Source organism: Apodemus sylvaticus, chromosome 10, assembly GCF_947179515.1.
Source record: "Apodemus sylvaticus chromosome 10, mApoSyl1.1, whole genome shotgun sequence".
Lineage (NCBI taxonomy): Eukaryota > Metazoa > Chordata > Mammalia > Rodentia > Muridae > Apodemus > Apodemus sylvaticus.
The window spans coordinates 53,512,451-53,539,865 of NC_067481.1; the positions used below are offsets into that span (position 1 = coordinate 53,512,451).

General features: G+C 40.7%; 1 protein-coding gene across 2 annotated transcripts; it reads left to right on the top strand.

The window, feature by feature from the left end:
• Positions 1–91: 91 nt before the first annotated feature.
• On the top strand, positions 92–27,415 carry Nup88 (nucleoporin 88). Of its 2 annotated transcripts, none has more exons than XM_052196656.1 (17): positions 92–420; positions 3,264–3,433; positions 4,848–4,973; positions 6,238–6,324; positions 9,622–9,795; positions 11,740–11,926; positions 13,466–13,613; positions 19,196–19,294; positions 20,465–20,555; positions 22,841–22,942; positions 24,685–24,843; positions 25,062–25,202; positions 25,307–25,372; positions 25,481–25,561; positions 25,783–25,909; positions 26,454–26,572; positions 27,160–27,415. In XM_052196656.1, exons 1-17 carry the CDS (start codon positions 118–120, stop codon positions 27,221–27,223), a joined length of 2,244 nt encoding a protein of 747 aa, XP_052052616.1. In that variant the 5' UTR covers positions 92–117; the 3' UTR covers positions 27,224–27,415. The 2 variants fall into 2 exon arrangements, with proteins under 2 accessions (XP_052052616.1, XP_052052617.1); XM_052196657.1 differs by having other exon boundaries at positions 25,077–25,202.

Genomic DNA, 27,415 nt, shown 5'->3' on the forward strand with positions numbered 1-27,415 from the left:
CTACTCTCTGATAGGCTGAATCTGTGGAGTAGTGTGTAGTGCTGGCCGCGGATTGGCTACACACAGCAGCGGGCTGAGTTTCTCTCCGCCCCTCAATCGAGAGGCTGTTAGTTGAAGATGGCGGCTGCCGCGGGGTCTGTGGGCGACGGGGAGCTGTGGCAGAGCTGGCTTCCTAACCACGTCGTGTTCTTGCGGCTCCGCGAGGGCCTGAAGAACCAGAGGCCAGCCGAAGCGGAGAAACCAGAGGCTTCGACTTCACCCTCGTGTCCGCCTCTGCCGCCGCATTTGCCGACGAGAAACCTGGTCTTCGGCCTCGGAGGAGAACTGTTCCTGTGGGACGCAGAAGGCAGCGCCTTCTTGGTGGTTCGCCTTCGAAGCCCCAGCGGTGGCGGCGTGGAGCCCCCTCTCTCTCAGTATCAGGTGCGACAGCCCATCTTGAAAGCACTCAACCCTTTGGTTCTCTTCCCCTCTCGGCTGTTTGTCGTGGACGGGGTAGCGGACTTGGGCAGGCGTCTTTCGGGAACGCCCCGCTTCGAGTGGAAAGGAACATCTTTGATATTTTTATTCCTCTGAACCAGGTTTATTGTCTCGGTCACTGTCAGACACTCAAGGGTGCTGGTGTTCTGAGTGTCTGGGAGAAAAGAGAGGGCCGTGAGGTGATAAATGATCGGCGTTCTGAAGGAATCAGCAGGATAAAAGTTTGGCGGAGATGTTTTTACTGGTTTGGCCAAAAGCACCCCGTTTAAAGATGTGACCCAACCTTTTGGTTTATTGTGAGCTTTAAGACAGATTTAAAAGGACCGGATTACCTGCCTGACGTGAAAAAGAGAGTCCTGTTTTTGTTTCTGCTTTTTGCACCTTTGGGTTCTCTCTAACTGGTTCGTTTGTTGCCCTGCCGGGAACTAAACACAAACACAAACCTTTAGCTTCCCCGAGGAAGCACCAGAGTTCGAACGCTGATCTAGGTCCTCAAACCTTCTTGATATTGACAAATGAAGGGTGTGTGTAAGTGGATGTAGTCAGAATGTATTCTAGACTTGCTGTGACCAATCATTGCTTTATTGAAGTGTTCGTTTGTTGTTCTCTCGTAAAGACAAATAAGCCAGGACTGGTGACACAGGTCTTTAATCCCAGCACTCCGGTAGCAGAGGCAGGAAGATCTTTTTGAGTTTGAGGCCAGCCTGGTCTAGATAGTTCAAGGACTACTTAGACCCTGTCTCATTTTAAAAAAAAAAAAAGGAAGGAAAGAAAGAAAGAAAAAAAAGAAAAGAGAAGCAAGTAAACGGAAAAACAAAAATGTGGCATTCATTCTATAATGTATGAGATCTGCAATGTGCCCTTGTTCTTGTTAGATTTGGTGCAAGGTGCTGTTGAGAAGCTAGGTCAACATTTACACATCTACCTACTGTAAAATTTCCACTAAGTATCAGAAACTCACAGATTATTTCAGCTAATTGTTTCTTTTCTTTTGATTTTTAGAGAATGGTCCCACTATGTATTTCAAACTGGTCTCGAATCACTAGCCAGGAACTCCTGCCCCAGTCTCTTAAGTGTTGAGATTACAAATCCAAGTCAGTCCAGCCTGTGTGTGTGTGTGTGTGTGTGTGTGTGAGAGAGAGAGAGAGAGAGAGAGAGAGAGAGAGAGAATGAGAACGTGCCTATATGTGACAATCCTATGTTAGCAGACTGGCCACACGCTCCTGATCTTAAGCTGAGTCCAGGTGGATACCTGGATCCAGCATGCTGGGTTCAGTTTCAGTTAATAGCAATCTCATTGCTCTATAGCATTTGATGCAGTAATAATTACTTTTTATGTCCAACATGTGACATAAACCTAGAGCATGCAAGAGCTCTGTAATATTTGACTGGCTTTGATGGGGGCGGGGGAGGCTGGTATGTTGAGACAGGATTAACAGCCCTGATTGTTCTGGCACTCACTCTGTAGAGCAGGCTGACCTCACTGACAGAGATCTGGAGGGTCCTGATCAGAGCTAGGATTAAGCCATGTGCTGCCACTGCCCAGCTCTACAACAGGCCTTTAAAGACACATGGTTCTACAGACTTCAAAGCAATTAGAAATACTATTATAGTCAAAAGAAAGCCTTATTTAAAAGGATTTTTGGCTTAGCATAATTCTCCATACTAAGGTAAATAATATATTGACAGTCTCATCATTATTTACTAAGAACAAAAAGAAATTAGAAATCCAAAATGGTTATAAGAAAAGAAATAGGAAGTACCAGTGTGAGAGTGGGTATATTTGGGGATATATAATGCTACGACAAATTATTGAAACTCCCCTTAAATATCACTCTTTTATATTAAGTCCACATAGATGAAGCAGCACTGCTTGCTGCAAAGCTCTTGAAGCTAATCTAGGCCTTACTTGTAGCCTTGGGTGGCCTGGAATGCAAGCAGAGCCACCTGCTTCTTCTCCAGTGCTGGGAATAAAGGTGTGAACCATACACTTGGCCTGAAGCTCTCCTTTACAATACTGTTTATAAGACGGTTATCTTTTAATACTTCTGAGTTTATTTATTTACTAGGTATCAAGAGTCTGCTTGATGCCAGGAACACAGAGAAGACAAGTAGTACCTGCTAGGTAATGTCAGAGGAAAGTTTAAAAGAGCACTTAGAATGTTTGAAACCTATGTATGGTATTACCCAGACTTGTGTTATGGAACTACAGAAAACATGCCTTTGTTCCCTGGCCGCAAGATCAGGGGTAATTTCTCTCATTTTTTAAAAGATTTTGGGTTTTTTTGTTTTGTTTGGTTTGGTTTTAAATTTTTATGGGTATGCATTTTCCTGCAAATGAGTGCATATAACATCTGTGTGCCTGATACGTACAGAAGCCAGATGTTACACCATGTGGGTGCTGGGAATTGAACCCAGGTCCTCTGGAAGAGCAGCCCCATGGTTTTATTTTCAGGTGTGTGTGTGTGTGTGTGTGTGTGTAAGAGAGAGAGAGAGAGAGACTGAGAAAGAGACACAGAGAGAGAAAGAGAGAGAAGAATATGGGTGCTGGGAACCAAATTCAGGTCCTCTGCAAGAGGAGCAAATGCTTTTAAGGGTTAAGTCATCTATCAAGTACCTAGAGATAATTTCTTGGGGAATAATCAGTTAATGACAAAATCAGTACATGTCCAGAATGCTATTACTTTATAACTTTAGAAAATTAAAACATGATTATGGTTTCAAGCAACTATAAAATATATTTTTATTAGAATTAACTATTTTTACTAAATGGCTTTACCTTTCAGAGATTACTTTGCATTAATCCACCCCTGTTTGAAATTCATCAAGTCTTGTTAAGTCCAACACAACATCATGTAGCACTTATAGGAACAAAAGGACTTATGGCATTAGAATTACCTCAGAGATGGGGGAAGGATTCTGAATTTGAAGGTGGAAAAGCAACTGTGAATTGTAGGTAAGTTGTATTTTCTTCACTTACTGTTCATCTGTGTAAGTTGCGAATGTATTTAGGGGCTACTATTGAAACATTGGAGCATTCCTGTGGTCCTGCACTGGTTTCCTGTGGTACTATGTTGTCCATTCTTTTTTAAATGTGTATGAGTGTTTTGCCTTCATTTAGTAAGTGCAATGCTTGTGTGCCTGGACTGCAAGAAGAGTGTCAAGTGTCCTGGAGCTGGAGGTAGATGGTTGTGAGCTGCTAGGAGCCAATTCTGGATCCTCTGCAAAAGCAGCAGGTGCTCAAAACCACTAAGCCACCTTCCCAGCCCCTGCTGTTGTTATTTTTTGAAGAATACTGTGTTAATATTTTTAATTAATTAGTCCCTTATTTTTACAAAAATAGCTGCAAGTTTGTAGTTAGGTTCACTCAGGAGCTTAAGAACTGTGTAAACGAACCGAAACGTGGACTAACGGAACTGTCTACTGGTTAACATCTGCCTTCCAAGACATCATTTATATATGTTGGGCCATTTTCTGGTCATTGCGATTTGTTCTATGACATCATAAATATACCATGAACTATTCATGCCCTAAAAGGTATAGATAGCGGTTAGACAGGTATTTAATCACAGAAAGAAGACACATATCTACATTAAGGCCTATGCTACTTCAAAGTTTAAAAAAAAAAGTGTGGGTCTCAATACTTAGTGTAACAAAGTGTGACAACTAACAGCCTCCCTGCTTCCCTGGCACAGGGGCAAGCCTGTGACTCGCAGGCTGAGAGTGCTGGGACTGCACAAGTGCATACTTAGCCCAGCTTTCAGTGTTATTTTTATTCACACACGCGCACGCGCACACGCACACACACACACACAAATATTAAAAGATAAAGTAAATCCAGGAAAGTGGGAATCTAAAAAGTCTACTGGAAAGGATATAGGGTAGAAACCTAGACTTAACTTTATCTCTGTATCTTAAGAAGAGTCTACTTAAATTGTTTACTAGCATTCAGAGCACTATTTCTTAATTTTTAGAATAATAATAGAATCTGCACTTATAGTTTCCTTACTTTATTAATTAGTAAAAGGACCAAACAAGAGGCACTATCAAAACATTTGTAATTGTGTAAACTGGGTGTGGTAATACACAAATGCAATCCCAGCCCTCAGGATGGTGAGCCAGAAGGAGCACTGTGAGTTCAAGGCCAGCCTCGGCTAGGCAATATAACAAGATACTGTCTGAAGCAGCAAAACCAAAATGTATAATATATTGCTATAGTATAGAAAATATTTGCACTTTGATTTCTTGGATAGGTTCTTAGAATGTTCTCAGAATGTCTTAAAAAAAGGAAAGGAAGTATTAAAATAGGTTAGAACGTGTTTCATCCAAGTTCTACAAACAAATGTTCTTGAAAATTGTTTTTATTTTAGCACCACCCCGATTGCTGAGAGATTTTTCACCAGTTCTACCTCTCTGACTCTGAAGCATGCCGCGTGGTATCCAAGTGAGATGCTGGATCCCCACATAGTGCTGTTGACATCAGACAATGTGATAAGGTAACCTTTTCCTTACCTAGGTATACCTCTGAATGGAAAGGCTTTGTTCCCTACTGCTTATTCGCTGAATCAGTGCTCAGGGAGCACAATTAAGTCACTGAATATTGTGATGGTTTTATCTCCTTGCCTATTGTAAACCACTCTTCCCCTACTCCCCTTGAGTTAGTGTTTCACTGTAGACCAGGCTGGCCTTCACCTTATAGAGATCCACCTGCCTCTGCCTCCCTAGTGCTGGGATTACAGCCATTAATAATACTTCTCTTCCTGCTGAATAATTGACAGCTGATTGTTGAACTCTTAATGACATCTTAAACAGATTTCATAGCTTTCGGTTTACTTTTATTTAAAACTAGTGTTGTTGATGGGTGGCAGTGATGGCACATGCCTTTAATCCCAGCACTTGGGAGGTAGAGGCAGGCAGATCTGTGAGAGTTCCAGGACACCCAGGGCTACACAGAGAAACTGTGTCTCAAAATAAAATAAAAAACTTACATTGTCTGGAGTGCAGCAGGATGGTACAAGCCTTTAATCCCAGTACTCACAAGATAGAGGCAGGCAGATTTTTGCTGAGTTCTCCCCTAGCCTGGGCTACATACTGAGACTCTATCTCAAACAAAACAAAAAAACTATAGTGTATCTAGTTTAGAACTCTGATCTGAAGATACTTTCAGAATTATATATATGACCCTTTCATGGGTCAAAACTGGGTCTTCAGGGAACTGAAGAGTGGAGAGGCAAGCTGAAGTTTTCATCTTCCTTCAGGAAGTACTGTACAGCACAGTAATGTAGAGTAAGTACATTCCGAGGTGCCTGGTAAAGTGTGTGCACTGGGGCTGCTCTCTTCCTCTTAGCTCCTTCCCGATGAGCAGGGGTGGCAGACAAGTGAGGCAGAGACCTTGCCAGTTAGCAATGAGTTTGACACCTGACCTTGATCCAGTTCCACCCTTGCTTGTGATCTCTATTAATGTGGTGTCTGTGCATAGATGGTGTGTTAGGGAACATTGTTTAACTGTCCAACTCCCTTGTCATTGAGGACCTCTGTATTCCACTGTCTTCTCTCTCTCTCTCTCTCTCTCTCTCTCTCTCTCTCTCTCTCTCTCTCTCTGTGTGTGTGTGTGTGTGTGCTTGTGTGTGTGTGTGTGTGTGTGTGTGTGTGTGTGTGTGTGTGTAACTTGGGTGGTCCTCTTGCCTCAGCCTCCCAAGTGAAGAATTAGTGTGAATTTCCCTGCCTGGCTTCAAAGAGATCTTTTTTTTTCTTTTCTAGAATTTACTCTCTCCGTGAGCCTCAGACACCCACTAAGGTGATTATACTTTCAGAAGCAGAAGAGGAAAGTTTAATACTCAATAAAGGGTAAGTTTTTACTTGTATCACAAAATACTGAGCTTATAGAGACTATAAATGCAGTTTTACCAGTAACTACCAGAATTAAAACATGTTTGGCACCGGGCAGAGGTGACAGATGCCTGTAATCCCAGCACTCTGGGAGGCAGAGGCAGGCGGATTTCTGAGTTCGAGGCCAGCCTGGTCTACAGAGTGAGTTCCTGGACAGCCAGGGCTATACAGAGAAACCCTGTCTCGGAAAAAAAAAAGAAAAAAAAAAAAAGCATGATTGGCAGGAACAATACATAATAAAACTTGAACAGATCTAAAAATGGCAAATTGTTGGGCTGGAGACTTACCAGTGTGCTCCATGTGGATACAGCTCACTGCCAGACTCCCGGCTCTGATAGAGTAGACTCAATTCTTCTGATTAACAGGTGTTTTGTTTTGTTTTGTTTTGTTTTGTTTCATTTTTTTGAGACAAGGTCTCTCTACATAGCTTTGGCTGTCCTGAAACTCACCATGTAGACCAAGCTAGCCTCAAACTCACAGAGATACACCTGTCTCTGCTCCCCAAGTGTTGGGATTAAGGGTGTGTACCTCTATGCTTGACTTTTCTGATTATCTTGTGCGTCTGGCTTCTTTTTTTTTTCTTATCTACTACACATCCTGGCTTACTCTTACCAGAAATGGAATCATCCTTTGAACTGCAAAACCAAATCCTCTGGCCTCCTGCTCAGTCCTTCTGATGAGCACAACACATGATCACATGTACTATCCATGGTTAGGATGAAGGCTGGTGCCAATACTTCTGGAATTTTCATTTAGTTATCTTCATGTTTAGTTTTTGTTCTAAATATAATTCTTGAGTGTTTTATGCATCTTTATTGTTTTTGATAGTTTCAGTCCATGGAAGTCCCAGTAGGATGATGGTAATATAGTTAAATCTGTGTTGGCTTCTTCCTGTCCTACAGTCCTGTTGCTTTTCTCATCATTGATGATCGCTTACCATAAACTTATATTTACTTGATCTTCAAATGTGGGGATATTGAGAGCCTGAATTGTGGATATAATTCCCTGAATGCATTTATCTCTTCTGCTGCTGGGAGCTAGGGGTTGCTGTAGCCTGGAACTGTTTATTCCCTGGTTGTCCCAGCACTGAAAGTTCACTTAAACAATGTGAAGAAATAGGGCGCCAGCTTCAATTCCAATGCATCATTTCCATAATGGAGCAGGTCCTAGCCAGAGGTCATATTGTTCTTGAGTCAGGGCATTTTCTGTCCAGTAATATGTTTCTGGAGCTAACCTAGTTAGGTGATAGGTGGTTTTGTTTGTTTTTGATAGGTACAGTTATGTATATAAGAGGCAGTAGAAGCAAATATAGTAAGAATTCCTCTTTTAACAGTGATGGTGGTGGTGCATGCCTTTGTTGCCAGCATTCTGGAGAGAGAGGCAGGCAGATCTCTGAGGACAGCTGGTCTCTGTTACACAGAGAAATGCTGCCTCAAAAAAAAAAAAAATCTCTGAATCTCTGTTCTGGTATCAGTCACCCCAACTGGTTCCAATCAAGCCCTTATACCCGCCTGCTTTAACATCTCGGAAAGGTTTTAGTTGTACTAAGCTTCATTTCTGTAACTATCCCATGAGTATAAAAAATTGGCAGAGCTGATTTCTTAGGATTATTGCACAGAGTAAAATGAATCATTCATTAGAAAGTGCTCAGTGGAGCCTGGAGGGACGACTCAGGGATTAAGAGCACTGGCTACTCTTCCAGAGGTCCTGAGTTCAATTCCCAGCAACCACATGGTGGCTCACAACCATCTGTAATGGGTTCTGATTCTCTCTTCTGGTGTGTCTGAAGAGAGCCACAGTGTTTATATACATAAATAAATCTTAAAAAAAAAAAAAAGAAACTTCAGCAACCTTGAATATAGCTTAATATACGTAGTTATAGGATATATTTAGGTAGAGTACCTACCTAACAAGCACTGGGCCCTGGGTTCAACCCCCAAGTAATGACACAGAGGCTTATATTTATTTATTGATGACTGCCTAGGCCTTATGCCAGACTCCTTGTTTCCCCCTGGCTTGTAAGTGAATTACCCGTTAATACTAAGTTCTGCCGTGTGTCTGGTTTGTTACCTCCTCTCGGTTTCATAGTCCGACTTTTTCTGAGTCCACGTGACTTCTCTCTGTCCAGAAGTCCCACCTTACTATTCTGCCTTTTGCTATAGGCCATAGGCTTTTTATTTAACCAGTCAGAAGGTGCCATGGGCAGGCAAGGAAGGACAGAGTCACATCTTCACACAGGGTACAAAAACATCATTCCAGCACTAGGACCAGCAAAAAAGGAGATTGCTTAGCATTTGTATAAGCACAGAGTAAGCATTCATGCCTATTTCCTGTCAGTTGGTCTGTCTGTCTCTTTATGTTTGTTTATTTATTGTGTGTGTGTACTTAAGCTCATGTTGTATACATGTGTGTGCTCATGCCTCCTTCAAGGAGTCAGTTCTCCAGTTCTGCCCTGAGTATCTCAAAAATGAAACACAGACCATCAGTCTTAGAGTCAAGTACCTTTCCCCACTGAGTTCCTGCTCTGATTTTTGAGACAGGTTCTCACCGTAGCTCCTCTGAGACACGGGTTATTTTAAATAATGTTCCCACCAACACCCTTTGGCCCTCCTTTCTCTAACACCACTTTGTTTCAGGAAAAATGACACAGGTCTGTAATCTCAGCACTCAGAAGGCCAAGGAAGAAAGATTGTTACAGGTTAAGTCAGTCTGTGTTAAAGTGTGTGACTTGTCTCAATAAAACCAAAAGAGAGATGGCTTAGCGGTTAAGGGCACTGACTGCTCTTCCAAAGCTCCTGAGTTCAAATCCCAGCAACCACATGGTGGCTCACAACCATCTATAATGAGATCTGATGCCCTCTTCTGGTGTGTCTAAAGACAGCTACAGTGTACTTACATATAATAAATAAATCTTAAAAACAAAAGTAGCAACAATAACAAAAAAAAATCATTTTCTGAATGTATTTTTTTTTTCCCTCACAAGAGAGCAGAGCCTTTCTTTAATTTGCTGCTATATTTTATGAACCTAGAACAGTACATGGAACATAGTAAGTGGTAAATGTTTGTGGAATGAATAAATTTGTATTCATCTGGTTTTCATGTTTTCTTCCATTTCTTATATTTCTATATATGTGTTGTTTGTGCCTCCATATTTAAACTATTTCAAAATTAAATTTTTTCACGAATTTCTATAAGAATTTGTTTATTCATAATAATTTTTGTTTTCAACAATATTTTTTTCAACTCTACTTACAGAAGAGCATATACAGCATCTCTAGGAGAGACTGCAGTGGCATTTGACTTTGGGCCACTGGTAACCGTCTCAAAGAATATATTTGAACAGAAAGACAGAGAAGTAGTGGCGTATCCACTGTACATCCTGTATGAGAATGGGGAGACCTTCCTAACCTACGTCAGCCTGTTATACAGGTAAGGAAAAGTAACAGCCACTCTTGCTATCTGCATCACCACTGCTGAACTAAGATCCACCTCTCTTGTGTCTCTGTGTCTGAGATATAGATGAGAAATGGTACACTTCCTGTGATTATCTACTTGTTTATTTATTTAAGGAAGCTGTATAGTGTAGGATAAGACTGAACTTGGCTCACAAAGTCTGGTTAACGGAAAAGGCGTTTTCTTGTGTAAACAAGCAGCATGGCTGGGCACAGTTACATACTCTGACGGTGACCCTGTGGAGGAACAGGCATGTATACACACAGACATAAGGATTCACTCCCTAGTGGGACGCATGCAGTAAGTGTTCAAAGGAAGGCGCCATTTCAGACATTATTTTGAGTATAGGAGTTAGGGGGGTTTTGTAGTATGGGACTTAACAAGTCTCAAGCAGAGCGAAAGAAGCATCAAGGAACAGTTAGACCGTTTTGGTCACAAAGGCGTCCTAGGCTAGTGTGTGCCGGGCAAGGTTCACTGACTTCACATCTTGATCTTGAGCAGTGAATTCAGGTAAAAAACGACAAATACTGAAGTTCATAAAAAATGATGGAGTTGCATTCCTCAGTAAGGAAGATGCTGAGGTCTGTTCTTAGAGAGGAGAGCAGTTTCTGAGCAGAGCAGAAGGATGGATGATGGTGGTGGTGGTGGTGGTGGTGGTGGTGGTGGTGGTGGTGGTGGTAGTTAGCATCGTGTTGTTGTTGTTGTTATGAGTTTTGCTTTTGTTGTTGGGGTTTTTTGTTTTGTTTTGTTTTTTGCCGTGGGTCTCAGGTTTATTCATTGAGCCCAGAAAACGAGAGAAAAGTGAGACAACACTCTGGAAGGAGGTGTTGAAAGAAACAGTTGTCAGGAGCATTAACAGGGTTAGGCAGGACTGGTTCACCCCAGCAAGTGGGAGGCAGAGACAGGCAGATCTCTTGTGAGTTTGAGTCTAGCCTAGTCTATACAGGTTTATAGAGTGGGTTGCAGGATAGCCAAGGCTATGTACAGAGACCCTGTCTTGATAAATGAATGAATGAATTAATAAATAAATAAACAAACAAATAAATAATAAATAAATAAATAAATAAAATCAGGCCACAACAGTTAACCACTTATGACACAGCAGGTTAGGTTAAACCTTGCAGGATAGCCAAGGCTATGTAGAGAGACCCTGTCTCAATAAATAAGTAAATAAATAAAATCAGGCAACAACAGTAATATCAGTCAGCAACAGTTAGCCAGTGATAATACAGCAGGTCAGGTTAAAATTTTGGATTCAGCAACTAAAATCATAGATGATCTTTGCTAGAGTAAGTACTACTAGTGTAGTGCTAAAAATGGGAACTAGACTGGATGTGCTGGTACCTGCCAGTAATTCCATCCCACCAGAGACAGACACAGCAGTCCTGAGTTTAAGGCTAGCCTGGACTGTGTAATGGGATCTTGTCTTTTTTTATCTTTATTTCTTTTTCAGATTGATCTGTATTTAATGTATATGAGTGTTTTGCCTACATATATGTATGTCTATCACACACATGGAGTGCAGGCAGAGGCCAGAAGTAGACATCAGATCCCCTGGAACTGGGGGGTGGAACCGCCATCTTATCACTACCAATAGATGCTAGTCATGCCCCCTGAACTTCACAGTGTGACAATCTACAGTGTCCTCGAAGGCATAATAACATTCTCCTAGAGTCCTAGCTCTGGAAGCTATGGCAGGGGATCAGGATTTAAGGCATTCTCGATTATATAGGACTTTGTCTGAAAGGAAAAGAAACTAAACAAAACAAAAACCTGGAATCTCTTCAGGCACTGCAGTTTTTTCAAGGAAGATGATCTCAGACCAAGAGTCACCACTGTTGGAATGTGATTGGGAAAGAAGAGTAGGGACAGTCACCTTCTGTGAGCATTTTCCTGATAATGTGTTTATTCTTCCTTTAGCCCAGGAAATATTGGGAAGCTGTTGGGCCCACTGCCTATGCATCCTGCAGCTGAAGATAACTATGGTTACGATGCCTGTGCAATACTCTGTTTGCCCTGTATTCCCAATATCTTAGTAATTGCGACTGAGTCAGGAATGCTGTACCACTGTGTTGTACTAGAGGGAGAAGAAGAAGATGACCAAACAGTAAGTGACAGGCTAGTGTTGCCATATTTCATATCTTTAATAGCAGGTATAGCTCATGAGCCAGTTTGACTGCTTAATATGAGGAATTCTAGCTTACACATGGCACTTCTGATATTTGGTAATTATATATTTTATATAAGAATAATTGAGAGTCCAAGTAGAAAGAAGAAGATTGCCTAATTTAGAGTCCATGGAACTGTATTTGTTTCTGACCTTTGTATTAAGGGTTTATACCCTGCACCAGTAAGTTAAGTCCTCTAAACAGAAGATTGCTCTTGGACTGGAGAGAGGGCTCAGGGGATAAGAACACTGGCCACTCTCTAAGAAGACCCAGGTTCAATTCCTAACACCTACAACTCACAGCTGTTTGTAATCCCAGTACCAGGACATCTTAATACACTCTTCAGGCCTCTGTGGGTACCTGGTATGCAAGTGGTGGTACACAGACATACTTGCAGATAAAATACATGAGTAGGTTATTGTGTATATGGATACATGATAAATAAAAGGTTAGACCATGCTTGTTGTAAGCTTTTAAGGTGGTTTTTTTGTTTTGTTTTTTTGTTTTTTGTTTTTTAATTTACTTAAAAAAATACATATTCAGAAAAAGGGTATCTGTGCTGGAACTGGAATTTCATGTGGTTGTTAGTTGTCATGTGGGTGCTGGGAACTGAAAGTGGTTGTTCTGCAAGAGCAGACAGTGCACTTAACCTGAGCCATTTCTCTAATGCCTGTCCTTTGCTTTTTGAGACAGTGTTTCACTATGTGTTTAAGACTGGCCTTAGCCTTGCTATAGGCCAAGGTAGTCTGTGACTGAAATCCTCCTTCTTTAACGTTTCCACTCAGTGCTGGGATTACAGGTGTGTGCCCGATTTCCTGTTCATTTATTCACACCACTGTTGATGGTGATTCTAGGCCTCTATTGTCTTTTTGGTTTCTTGAGATAGCGTCTCTCTATGTTGCCCTATCTGTTTTGGAACTTGCTACATAGACCAAGCTAGCCTGGAAGTCAACAGAGATCAGTCTGCCTCTGCCTCCTGCTTATTAAAGGCACGCACCACACCCAGCTTGATTTCTATAGTCTAGTTCATGGTAACAAGGCTTTGATCTTTGGATCACTAGGCTGGCTTTTCCCCTGGCTTCTGATGTTTTGTTATTGCTGTTTAAGGTTAACAGGGGAGACAGATGATTTGTTTTGTTTTGTTTTTTTAAGATTTATTTATTTATTATATGTAAGTACACTGTAGCTGTCTTCAGAGATTCCAGAAGAGGGCATCAGATCTCATTACAGATGGTTGTGAGCCACCATGTGGTTGCTGGGATTTGAACTCAGGACCTTTGGAAGAGCAGTCAGTGCTCTTAACCACTGAGCCATCTCGCCAGTCCCGAGACAGATGTTTAAGGATGGGGTAGGACTATCTGACCAAACATTTGAAAGAACTGTCTGACCCATCTTTTTAGTTTCTGTATTTGTGTACATTTTTAAATTCATGAGAGGTCAAAATTTCAGTCTTTCTTTCCCCTTTGTGTTTTTAACAGTTAGAAAAGTCCTGGGATCCCAGGGCTGACCTCATCCCTTCTCTGTACGTGTTTGAATGTGTTGAGTTAGAGCTTGCGCTGAAATTGGCGTCTGGAGAGGATGATCCCTTTGCCTCTGACTTCTCCTGTCCAATTAAACTGCACAGAGGTAAGGTTAAATATACAATGTATTTATACTAACTTAGCATTGTAGTTTATTACCATGTGGTTTTATTTCTGTGCTCTCAAATTTTGAAAAGTTAATTGGATTCTTTTTGGACTTTTAGTTACTACACAGTACAGTCTTGCCTTGGCAAACTCCTTTTAACAAGCTCATTGTGACTTCACTCGCATTCTTAATTTTATTTATTAGTGTGTGTGTGTGTGTGTGTGTGTGTGTGTGTAAAGTTTGAGAATCAGAGGACAGCTTTCTGATTCTTTCCATTTTACATGGATTCTGAGGATCAGGCCTGTATGGTGGGCACTTTACCCACTGGTGCCACTCATGTGTGTTTGATGACTTTTTCCTGATCCTAACAAAAGTTGGTATAGTGGTCATATCTTTAATCTCAATACAAGGCCAAATCAGAAGATTCAAGGCCATCTCAGATTATATATCAAAGCAATATTCCTTATATAATAAAACTGCAAAGACAAGTCACTAAGCATGTCTAGTTAGTGTTTTGAGCAATATAAACATTAAGTGTGAGAACTTGATGTATGAGTACACAGTGAGGTGAAGTAATATAAGTATTTCGTTTCCTTATGAAGATATAACGATATACATGTGTCTTAGTTACTGTTGTATTGCTGTGAAGAGACACCATGACCAAGGCAACTCTTACAAAAAACAAACAAATAAACAAACAAAAAACCCATCCAATTGCAGGCTTGCTTAAAGTTCTAGAGGTTTAGTCCATTATCATAATGGCAGGAAACAGACAGGCATGGCACTTACTACATAAAGAGGACATTTATTAGCATGTCTTACTGTAGTCCAACAATTGTTGTATCCCAATGGAAAGACCAAAATCCAGTAGCTGTTCAGTCCATGAAGCTGGATGTCTCAGCTGGCCTTCAGTGTACATCTCAAAGAAATAGGCTCTCATGTCTGAGAAGCAAGAGTTACAGCAAGCAGGGAGAGCAAAGAAACCTCTCTCTTCCTTTCCCTTTACACAGGCTGCCACAAAAAGGTATGGCCCAGATTTAAGGTGAATCTTCCCACTTCAAATAATTCAGTCAGGAAAGTATACCAAGTTGCCTCAATTTTAGGTAATCAGATATAGTCAAGTTGACAGCCAACAGTAGCCATCACAGCTTGTCTTTTTGGAAATCTCAAGTGCAAACATTTTTTTCTTGGTTCTTCTAATTGAAAGTAACGTCTTCTTGTGAAACTCGTTTCTGACTTGTTCTTATCTGTGCTTAAGGCATAATACAGTTACTGAACTAAACTTTTAAAATGGCTTAAATGTTGGCCTTTTTCAGAAATAATTTTTCTGTTATATCACAATTTTTAAGTTTTTTCATGGAGACTTTAACATCCTAAATGGTTTGAAAAAATATTTTTAAACAACAGTAGATGAGCTGGTTTGTGTCTTAAGTATCAAATTTGTACAAATAAAAATTTTCAGTATTGTTGTTCAGAGTGATGATTTGATAGACAGTGTTTTGTTATATTTGGCTTGGCTTGACTTGGCTGACCCAAAATCTTGTGTAACCCAGGCTGGGCTAGAACTCACTGTGTAGCCCAGGCTGGTATGCAACTCACAGTCCTGCCTGCCTGCATCTGCCAGTGTTCGGATTACTTACACTTACCTTTCCCATTACCACACTTGCCCTTGTGTTTACTGATTTGTTCTGTCTTTTGAAGTCTTAGTGTGCAGTTGACTTCAAATGAGATCAAGATCCTCCTACTGTAGCCTCCTAAGTGCTGGGATTACATGCATGTATGACGACTAGACCCAACATCTTTGAAAAGTTTTATAGTAGATTACTGCTTTTAAAAGTTATCAGAACTCCATCCAAGCTCTGGTGGTACACACCTTTAATCCCAGCACTCAGGAGACAGAGGCAGATGGATCCAGTTTGAGCCAGTCTGATCTACAAAGTGAGTTCCAGGACTGCTGAGACACCCTCTTTCAAAAAAAACAAAAACAAAAAAGAAATAAAAATGTTATCAGAACTCCAATATATATAACCCAATAAAAATATAACATCAATTTACAATATTAACTATGATATAAAAATTTTAAAAGTGAGAGACTATTAATAGAAAATTTTAACATAAGTGGTTATGAATTGTTATTGCTATCTTTTGGTTTGTTTGGTTGGGTCATTGTTGGTTTTCCTGTGGCTGTCCTGGAACTCACTTTGTAGACCAAGCTGGCCTGGGTTAAGGGCCTGTACAACTGATAACCCATATTTCTAGTCCACTTTAATCTTCTAGGAAACTTTTTTTTAAAATTAGATTTAGTGCCAGACGGTGGTGGCGCACGCCTATAAGCACTCTGGGAGGCAGAGGCAGGCAGATTTCTGAGTTCAAGGCCAGCCTGGTCTACAGAGTGAGTTCCAGGACAGCCAGGGCTATACAGAGAAACCCTGTCTCAAAAAAAAAACCAAATCCAAAAAAAACAAAAACAAAATTAGATTTAACCATTTTATTTATGTGTATGGGTGTTTAGCCTGCATAGATGCCTGTTCACCATGTACATGGAGACCTGAAGAGGGTGTCAGATCCCTTAGAACTGTAGTTCATATGGTTTTGAAACACCATGTAGGTGCTGAGAATTGAACCAGGACCTGTGGAAGAGCAGCTGATGCTCAACCTCTGAGCCATTTCTCTAGCCCCTTTTAGAAAATCTTAACTCAGTACTGAAGATATGGCTAACAGTAAGTACTTGCCTAACATGTACAAGGCTTTGGGTTCAATCCCTAGCACCACATAAATTAGAGAAGTAGCTCATGTCTATAATCCCAGCACTTGGGAGGATCAGAAGTTAAAGGCCATTTTCAACTAAGTTTGTGGCCAGCATGGGCTACATGAGACCCTGTCTTAAAAAGAAAAAAGGGAGAACAGCAAAGTGGCTGAGAAGATTAGGTGCCCTGGCCGTCTCTTTCTGAAAGGTGTTCTCTAACTTAACATGCATGCCCTGGTACTTACACACACACACACACACACACACACACACACACACACACGGATGCATACGCTGTAAATATAACTTTCAAAGAGATCTTAGCCATAGAGATAAGCAATTATAAGTAACAATAGGAATTCGAGAGAGCTGATCATAGTAATATGTATGTAGTTGTAGTCACAGTCACTTGGGGCTAAAGTAACATAGGTTCTAGGCATAAAGGCAACTGCTTATTGTTTCATGATAGGACTATGTACTGAGCACTGTGCTGATGTCTTTTGCATTACCTGTACCGTATGTAGTAGTGCATGTACTTGACTAGTTATATGCCCAGTCAATATATGCAAGCATAGATTTTCTAGTTTTTTAATCTTTAGAAATATATTACTGTGATACAGGAGGTGCATGGTGTGGGGCCAAAAAGGTCACAATACATGTGTGGAGGTGGACTTTGTGGAGTCAGTCAGTTCTTCCACCTTTACATGGGTTCTAGGGAATGAGCTTCTTGCCAGGTTAGCATGTCAAGTCCCTTTACACTTTACCTGCTGAGCCGTGTAGCCAGCCTCATGGCTACCCCTTTTGTTTTTGTTGTTGTTTTGATTTTGTTTTTGTTTTTCAAGGCAGAGTTTCTTTGTGTAGCCCTGGCTGTCCTGGACCTCACTTTATCGACCAAGCTGGCCTTGAATTTACAGAGATCTGCCTGCCTCTGCCTCCAAAGTGCTGGGATTAAAGAGATGTGCCACTACTGCCTAGCTTTGTTGTTGTTGTTGTTTTGTTTTGTTGTAAACAAAGGCAACATACTTTAGTAATAACATCTAATAGTTCTGGCTAATGTACAAGTGGGAACTGACCTCAAACAGAAAATCCCCCTCAACCTTCATAAATTCACAATACCAGATTCTACTTGGAACAGTTAAACGTGTTTTGCAGAAACAGAAATTCCAAGATTTGGTTTTAGACAAATGGAGAGCTCTACAACATAAAATACTGTCAAAAGTTCTCCCCACAAAGACCAGGCCCACTTTGCCCAGGCAGCTGTTAACCAAGGCTGTGTTCTCCAAACTGCCTCGTAGAGGCAGTAAGTTTTACTTTTGGTGTGACTTAATGTCTTCTAAGTAAGTTTATTGGTAAATCCTTTCTGAGGTCAGTTCATGGCTTCCATTTTCTTTATGGGGTGTTGGCATAACAGGCTTGCACCACCCCACACAGCCCTCTCGTATGTTCATCTCCACTTCCACGTGGACACTTCTCTATTGCATATCTATCTTTTTACAAAGCCATTGGCATATCCATTCCTCTGATACTAAATTCAGTCTTGCACATTGGGGAGCTTTCCTAACTTGAACTTTGCCAGACAGGGTTGACAGGGATTTGCTGGCTGATGTTTTCTTGGGCCATGGCTCCACCTTTTCTTGCTTTGCTTGTTTCTTTGGTATCTCCTTTAGTTTCTGTCTGTCCTCTTTCCTCTACCTCTGTTCTTTATCATGTTTTCTACCTTTGCTCCATATTTATGATTTCTTTTTTTTTTTTTTTTCTTTTTTCTTTTTGGTTTTTCGAGACAGGGTTTCTCTGTATAGCCCTGACTGTCCTGGAACTCACTCTGTAGACCAGGCTGGCCTCGAACTCAGAAATCCGCCTGCCTCTGCCTCCCAAGTGCTGGGATTAAAGGTGTGTGCCACCACTGCCCGGCTTATGATGATTTCTATAAGACTGTTCTGGGTATTGTTCCCAATGTGTAATTAGTTTCATTTAACAAAATTCCAAGTTTATGATTTTGTAAAGTTGTCATCAGTATACAGCTTTTAGTTCATGATTGTCTTTTAGAAGGTCTCATTCTCAGAGATTAAAACAAAAATCCTTAGCCATACAGGATTATATCCAAGAAAGTCAATGCCAGACATCAGAGGGCCCCAATGGGATAATGGCCCTCTTTCTCTGCTGAGTCCTAAGCTGTAGAATCTTAATACAATGTGTATTCTTAAACCTTTACTTTGAACACCTAGAAATAAATATGAAATGTTTGAATGTTTTACCTTACAGTAAATATGTTTAGAAAATTACATTTCAGACCAGACATGATGGCGTACAACTTTAGACCTACTAGCACACCCAAGAGGAAGGTAGATCACTAGGAATTGGAAGCCAACTTGGTTGACATACTCAGTCAGACAAGCCAGGGCTTCTTAAGATACTGTCTCAGAAGAAGTAAAAAAGAAAATAATATTTACATTGTGTCTGTTGGTGGTAATAGTAGTTTGTTTTTTTTTTAAAGACTTACTATGTATACAATATTCTACTTACAGGTATGGCTTCAGGCCAGAAGAGGGCACCATATCTCATTATAGATTGTTATAAGCCATCATGTGGTTGCTGGGAATTGAACTTAGGACCTCTAGAAGAGTAGTCAGTGCTCTTAACCTCTCCAGCCCATGTCTGTTGTTTTTAATTTGAAAATGGAGTTCAGATAAAAAACTTTCAAGTCCCTGACAACAGTGTATAACTGTGAAAATCCTGTAGACAGTTGGTTCCATCACCATGTGCTTGTAAGCGACTAGGGTCAGTTCTTCAGGTTTCCTAGCTGCTACCTTTGTACCTTTGATGCTCTCCCTTGCAGACCCCAAGTGTCCTTCAAGATACCACTGTAGTCATGCAGCTGGTGTGCACAGTGTGGGGCTGACTTGGATTCACAAACTGCACAAATTTCTTGGATCAGGTGAGTTACTAAGTTTCTGTATTTCCCAGTAAGTTTGGAGAAGAAAACAATAGAATCAGTAAAACCAAACGTTCTTTAGAAAGATCATCATTAGAGCTGATGAATCTTTTGCTAGACAGACCAAATACTAGAACAGAAAAACTAAAATTACTATAGTCAGAAAACAAAGGTAGATTACTGTTAAGCCTATAGAAATTTAAAATTGTAAAGGAAAACTGAACATGGTTGTTAGAAGGCCTACATGAAATAAATGGACAGACTTCAGAGCTGACTGGAATGTGAGAAGGAGATACCACTCACCCAAGACCAAGTGACTTTACTCCATGAGTTTCTCCCAAAAAAAAAACAGTACTTTTTACCTCAACCTATGATACCAAAGTCAAAGCAAAATATACAAACTAGAGTGAAATGTGTTTGACAAATATAGACATAAAAAATAGACTGGTATTTATTCCAGAAATTCAGGCTTGCTTAAGCATCCAGCTCCATAATGTGATAACATAAAAATAGAATGCAAGGGAAAAGCTGTATGACTTTTTCATATATGAAATATTAAGAATATTTAATATCTTTTCATGTAAAAAACAGTCAATGAGCTGGAGTATTGCTCAGTGGTGGACATCTGCCTACCGTGTAGGACTGATTCTGATCCTCCACACGACTCAAGCAAACAACAAACGAGTTTTAGAAAGGAATTTTGTCAAGATAGTAAAGGGTACCTATGCAAACTTGACATGCCATGCTGAATGGCAAACTGAAATGTTTTCCTTTTTGAATATATTTATTTTTTGAGACTCATCCACACAGGCATATTTTGATCATATTCACTCCCTCACACACACATCCTCCCTAACTCTTCTCAGATCCATTCTCAAGCCCTAAGCCCCCTCCCAACTTCATGTCTTTTTTTTAAATAGCCTAAGTCCAAATTGTGCTGCCTGTATTCTCTTGTATGTGGAACCAAGCACTAGAACATGCTCACCTCCTGGAGCCACACCCTAGAAAACTGGCTCACCCTCTCAATGACTGCTCAGCTGGGCTTTGTCTGAGAAGGGCATCCTCTGAAGAGCAGTGGCTGAGACAAGAATTTAAGTACATTAACACAGGGCAGCACTTTTAACTTGAAGCTTTGTCTAAGTACATTAATTTCTATAATGCATTCTTTCGTAGATGAAGAAGATAAGGATAGTTTACAGGAACTCACTGCTGAGCAGAAATGCTTTGTGGAGCACATTCTTTGTACAAAGCCATTGCCATGCAGGTAAGGACTTCCTTTACTTGTAAGAGTATCATGGTTATCAAGTATTTATCTAAAGCTTTCTTGTGCTTCAGAGCCACTCCATTTTCCTGTGTCCCCAACTGCAGTTTGCCATCATCTCTTAGATAACTTTTACTTTCTTGTCTTAAATTACTTCTTCCGAGAAGGATCCCTTAATTCTCCAGACTAATTTGGGCTTTCTTCGTAGCATATCCCCCCTACCTCCCGCCCCTTATGTGTGGGTGTGCGCATAATGAAGGCAGTCTCTTACCTTTTTATTGGGATTCTCTGTTGGCTTTGTGCCTACTTACTCAGAGTATAAGAGTGCCCAGTGGATATTCAGTTATTGTTGATGACTAAAGAAAGGTGCATACAATGGTTCCCAGGTTTCTTGTCTGGGTAAATGAACAGATGTGTACGGTACCCTTTGAAAAAAACAGGATGCAGAAGAGCAGATTTGGGAAGATAGTGATGTCCCTCTAGAACATTTAAAGTAGAAGAGCCTAATACACATTTATGTGTATGGGTCTAAAGTTTGGAATGGTCTGGAATAATAAAAATGTTAACATTAGAGCTGTGCTTCTGACATGTTGACTAGGAAAAGATCTGGAGTCAGAAAAAGGGACTTGAAATAAACAAACAACACATAATTTAGTGGAGCAGCAGAGCCCAGGAAGGAAACTTGAGAAAAAGGTTCAGAGAATGGAGGAGAACCCAGAGCAGGGGTGTAATGAACACCAAGGAGAAGCTATTGACAAGAAGACGAAGTAGTACTGGATAAGCACTGCCAGGCCATGGAGTAGAGACTCGGCACTGTACTGCAGGGATTGAGGAATGACAGCACAGTGTACCAGGTTAAAAAGTGCACAGGGAATGATAGCCTTACTTGGCTGGAGAGATGGCTCTACTGTTAAGAGCAGAAGACCCAGCTTCATTTCCAACCAACTACAGCTCACACCCACCTGTAACTCCAGTAACGGGGAATCTGATGCCTTCTTCTGGCCTCTATCAGCACCAGACACACTTGGTATACAGTCATGCAGGCAAAACACCCATACACAGGAATAATTATGTACAATGAAAGCAAGGCAGCAACAGGGCAGTATGAGGTGGGCCTAGTAGTTTACCTTATGAGGACTGACATGTAGGCTTCTATGGCTGCTGCTGCCTCCTCCCCTTTGTTCTTCAAGGTACTAAAATTGAACCTAGGGCCTTGCTAGGCAGGCATTTTATCGCTGAGCTATAGCCTTGGTTTTCTTTTTAGTTACTGACCTATACTGGTTACATGTTATATATGCAGTTTTATATATGGATTACATACTGACAACTGTATAGACAGTGATTATTGAGAAGTACAGACTTTGGTTAATTTTAGTGTGTTATGCTTATTTACAAGGTTTTTTTCTTTTTAGATAAAGTTTATTTTAAAAAGAAAAAAGGGATGGGGAGGTGTGTCTGTGGGTAACAGCACTTGCTGAGCAAGCTTTAAGATCTGAGCTCAAACTTCTAAACAGATATAAAAAGCTAGGTATAGCCAAGTCCTGTTTCTCCCTCTCTAATAGGAGCATAAACAGGAAGATAACTGGGACTTGCTGGTTGTCAGTCTAGCTTAGTGAAACCCTGACTTAAGGGACCAAACTGAAATTGTGCCTACACACAGGTGTGCAAGCAAGCACTTGTATATACATTATACATTCATATATGGTTGCTGTTAAACAAGGGAGCCAGACTGGGCACTTTGAAACTATACAGTTGATGGCACAAGGTGCAGACATGTTGTTAGGCACAGGTAGAACAGGCATGTAGACCAGTTAATAAAGCACATTGGTGGAGAAGACAGTTCCCATTTGAGACCCTTGTTTTCCCCCCACCTCTGGTGAAAGAAATAGGAAGAAAACAATGCTGTGCACGCTAGATGAAGTCCTGTGGCAGGTATTGGATCACTGGGTGTGTAAGATTCCAAAGCCCTGTTCCTTTAAGTCTCTGAGCAGTTTGTAAACACTGGACTAGGTTCACTGAGATAGATGGGCCTTATATGTTAGTGGGGAGAGAGACATATAAGCTTTGTATCCCTAGGTAATTGGTAAATAGCTTATAGATTGCTACTAAGTGGCAGCTTTGTTTAAACTGATCAAAGTACATTTTGTTTCCAAATAACCATGTTTGTGGTGGTTACTAACACTGACAGGATGTCAAAGGCCCCCAAAAGGCCATGGATCAGTCATATAGTTGCATTTGGTTCTGTTGCATTTGGTCTTTGTAACTTAACTGTGACTATCTCTCTCCAGGCAGCCAGCTCCAATTAGAGGATTCTGGATCGTCCCAGACATCCTGGGTCCCACAATGATCTGCATCACCAGTACTTATGAATGTCTCATAAGGCCTTTGTTGTAAGTCCCATTCTGTTTTTGCAACATAACTCTCTTTATGTCAAATCAAAGCTAGAGAAATGCCCTTAATAACTAGTTTAAGGCTGTGTGATGTAAGCTTTGGCTTCTGAATTCAGTCAGTATTTCTGTTCTGATCTCTGAAAAAGTTGCATTTTAGACAGTGGGATTTTTTTGGCTTGTATTGCCTACTCATAACTGAGAATCATAGCTTTTCTGTCCTGTTTCTGAGATAGGATCTCAGTCTGCAGTCATGCTGGCCTAGAACAGGCTTTACCTCATCTGAGATTACTATTGTGATTTCCTGCACCCAGCTAGAGATTTTCTCCCAAGTACAGAGGATTGAGACACTGGACTACATTGCTGTGATTGGATTTAATTGACTATTCCATGTCAGGCTCGGGTATTCTTCTGTATGCCCTCCTGGACACATTAGAGAAGCCCCAAGGAATCTGTGATCTCTGTGTAATAGAAGAAGGCTTAAACAAGTCATGGGTTACACATAGCTCTGGTGCATGTGAGGTTCTGCCTGGTCCCTCTCTCTGCTAGCCTCAGAGGGACATCAGACTATGTAAACTCTGAGGAAACAGTATAATTTTTATGTATTGAGTTATAATCAATATTTTCCTTTTCCAACAGCCTTGGAATAAACGTATTTGTACATTATAAACATAGGAATAGACATGAAAACCAAGTCACTGACTGGGGTGTCAAACATGAGACCCTCCAGTATCTTGGTGTCCATTCAGAACATACTGACAGAAGTGTCAAGTGTTTGCATTCAGTTACTATCCTTACATACGTTTTAAAAATTGACCAGTTATATTACAAGTATAAATTTTATGTTGCTTTATAAAAAGAGAGACATTAAAATTCTAGGAACTTTAAGCAAAAGAAATACTAGGAAAACATTTGCCAGTGTTTTCATGTCTCTCTTTTTACCTCAGCAGGTAAGAGTGCTTGTCACTGACTCTGACAACCTAAGGTCAGAACCCATGTGATGTAGAGAAAACTCTCCTCTATCATGCGTGTGCTGTGCCATGCTTTTACAATATGTAAAAATAAATCTTCCAGGAATTAACTTTTTTTTAAAGTCCATTATATTAATGTTTTTTAAAAAGCCAGTTACACTATTTGGATAATAAAAGCATCAATTTCAAAGAGAAAACTCTTAATTATCTGGATAATTTTTAATCATATTTCTGCCAACTGCCTGAAATACCAGTGGTCTACACAGTAACACTGTTATTTACAAAACTCTTCCAAATATGAATTGGTTTCTTCAAAGTATGTTACTTACATGCTGCCAAAGACCACAGACCTTTGAGCTTTCTCGGAAATTGCCTTTGGAAATGTTTGCTCTTGAGTGTGATATTTTAGAAAGCAAATTATGTAGAAGCAAATGTAGTACTCGGCAGTCATCTGGCTGCACATCAGCTTGTCTCAAATCTAAATTATGTCGAGAAAAGGAGTGGTTAGTGTTGTGCTGACTCTAGTCCTTTGCAAGAAAAGGGATGTTTGAGTTGCCTTGATCTTTTCAAAAAGATGTTTAAGTCCAAAATGCATTTTGAGTCAAAACATTCAAATAAGAAGATCAGAGTTTCCCCAGAAGACCTTTCAGGACAGAACACACATTCTTGTAATTTTCCAAAAACAGTGTGTCTTTTAGGTTCTTAGGGTCCTCAGGTTTTGGATAAGTATGGCTAATAACTCCGTAGTGGACCTGACTTTTGTTTCTTTTGCAGAAGTATAGTCCACCCAGCATCTCCTCCCCTGCTCTGTACCCAAGAAGATGCTGAAGTGGCAGAGTCTCCACTGCGCATTCTGGCTGAAACTCCAGACTCCTTTGAGAAGCATATTAAAAGAATCCTGCAACGTAGTGCCGCCAACCCAGCATTTCTCAAGTATGGGATTTAGGGTATATGAATTTTAAAGAATGGGCTTTTTGGTTAAAATGGGGATTGAACTTAACAGCTTTGTGCTTACTAGCAAGTGTTTATCATAACTTTTGGTCCTTTCTGTCCTTACTGTGGTGCAATAGTAGGGGACTTGACACATCTCTTTAGCTAGTCTAGGACTTGTCTATTTGGTTGTTTTACCTGACTAACGAGAATAATGGCAGAAACTGTTCTGCAAGATCATCTGAAAAGGATTTGGCTCCCCCTCCCGAGGAATGTCTTCAGCTCATCAGCAGAGCCACCCAGGTGTTCCGAGAACAGTACATTCTCAAGCAGGACCTGGCCAAGGAGGAGATTCAGCGGAGGTAGAGTCCTATGTTGACAGCCTAGTCTTTGCTAGGGGTTGGCTCAGTAATTGTCTATAGAAGCCTGGTCTTCCTTACAACTTGACTACTGCTTCTTTTTGAAGGGTCAAATTATTATGTGACCAAAAGAGGAAACAACTAGAAGATCTCAATTACTGTCGAGAGGAGAGGTAGGCATCAAAACCGGAGAGGAGAAAACAATGGGGACTAGTGGACTGCCTCTCACTCAGGGTGCTGTGCCACCTCATATGGACCCCAAGAGTTTCTCATTTCTTCAGGAAAAGTCTCCGGGAAATGGCTGAGCGCTTAGCTGACAAATATGAGGAAGCCAAAGAAAAACAAGAAGATATCATGAACAGGTCAGGGGCCATGAAGCATCTAGTTCCCTGCCCACACAGGGTTAATGATGTGACAAGTATTTGGGCACTGCCATTTGGGCCACCTGTAGATTACAATGGATCCTCCAACCCTGTGAAGTATAAAACACCATATTATCCCCTAACCCCTTCTCCTCACACCAAATTCTTGAACTACAAACTTATAATTAACACTTCACTCACATTTCCTTCCTTTTCTTAAGGATGAAAAAAGTGCTTCACAGTTTTCATACTCAGCTCCCAGTGCTCTCTGACAGTGAGAGAGACATGAAGAAAGAGTTACAGCTGATACCTGATCAACTTCGACATCTAGGCAATGCCATCAAACAGGTAAGAATGGGTGCAGACTGGCTAATCTGGGAAATGGTTTTATAAAATGTGAACAGTAGGGCTGGAAAGATGCCTCAGCAGTTAAGACTGCTCTTTTAGAGGTCCTGAGTTCAATTCCCAGCAACTACATGGTGTCTCATAACCTTCTGTAATGAGATCTGATGCCCTCTTCTGGTGTGTCTGAAGACAGCAACAGTGTACTCATACATAAAATAAATCTTTTAAAAAAGGGCGTGGGGTGGGGGCGGAGGAGAGATTCATTTAAAAAAAATTGTGAACAGCTGTGGTGGCACACGCCTGTAATCCCAGCACTCTGGGAGGGAGAGGCAGGTGAATTTCTGAGTTCAAGGCCAGCCTGGTCTACAGAGTGAGTTCCAGGACAGCCAGGGCTATACAGAGAAACCCTGTCTCGAAAAAAAAACAAATCCAAAAAAAAAAAAAAAAAAAAAAAAAACAATATGAACAGTAAGATAGGTATTTTTTACGATTATTTTTGCAATGTGTGGTAAACCAGTCAAAATATGTGTTCTGTTTGATACTTGAGGTTACTATGAAAAAAGATTATCAACAGCGAAAGATGGAAAAAGTGCTGAGTCCTCAGAAACCCACCATTACTCTTAGTGCCTACCAGCGAAAGTGCATTCAGTCCATCCTGAAAGAAGAGTAAGTTGATGCTTTCCAATCAGCTCATGTCGTGAGACAGGTTTCCCTTGGTAGTATACCAAAAGCTGTCTGTCTGCCTGGGTAAGAATCCTGAGTATAGGCATTTGCTTGAGGAATGGGGGCACAAAAGACAGAGGCTTAAATGCATATGATGGGATGGAAAGTAGTGGCTCTCCTATAATTTTGTTGTATAATCAAAAGATCATCCCAGCTATGGTTGGCAATATTCCTGGGGCTGTGGTTTTAACCTCAGTGGCTGATATCCTGGGTTTAATCCCCAACACCACACAGAACACCGTTGCTGTCCACCTGAAACTTTTTCAGGTTAAATAGTATTAGCAAATCCATTCTTAGGTCTATTGCAACACTTGAGTAAGTTTGAAGTCTTAGAACTCACTGGACATGGTGGCGCACACCTTTAACCCCAGCATTCGGGAAGCAAGGCAGCCTAGTTTGAGGCCAGCCTAATCTATAGAGCAAGTTCCAGGACAGCCAGGGCTATCTAGGATGGTGGGGGTCCTTACAACTCAGTACTAACAGCTCATCTGAATTCATTTTTATAAGTGAGTCATTTGATGATTTTGCAGGGGTGAACACATAAGGGAAATGGTGAAGCAAATCAATGATATCCGAAATCATGTCAACTTCTGACACCACCTGAAGTTAACACAACTGAAGGCTTACAACCCCGTGCTGTAAAACAAACAGGTAGCACTGTCTAATTTATAAAGAAGCATTTGGATAAACTTTGGTGTGGTTATTCTTTTGTTATTCCTTTTTGTTATTCATTTCGTTAAATAAATTTTATTTATTCAAATAAAACGAATAAATTTTTATTCAAAA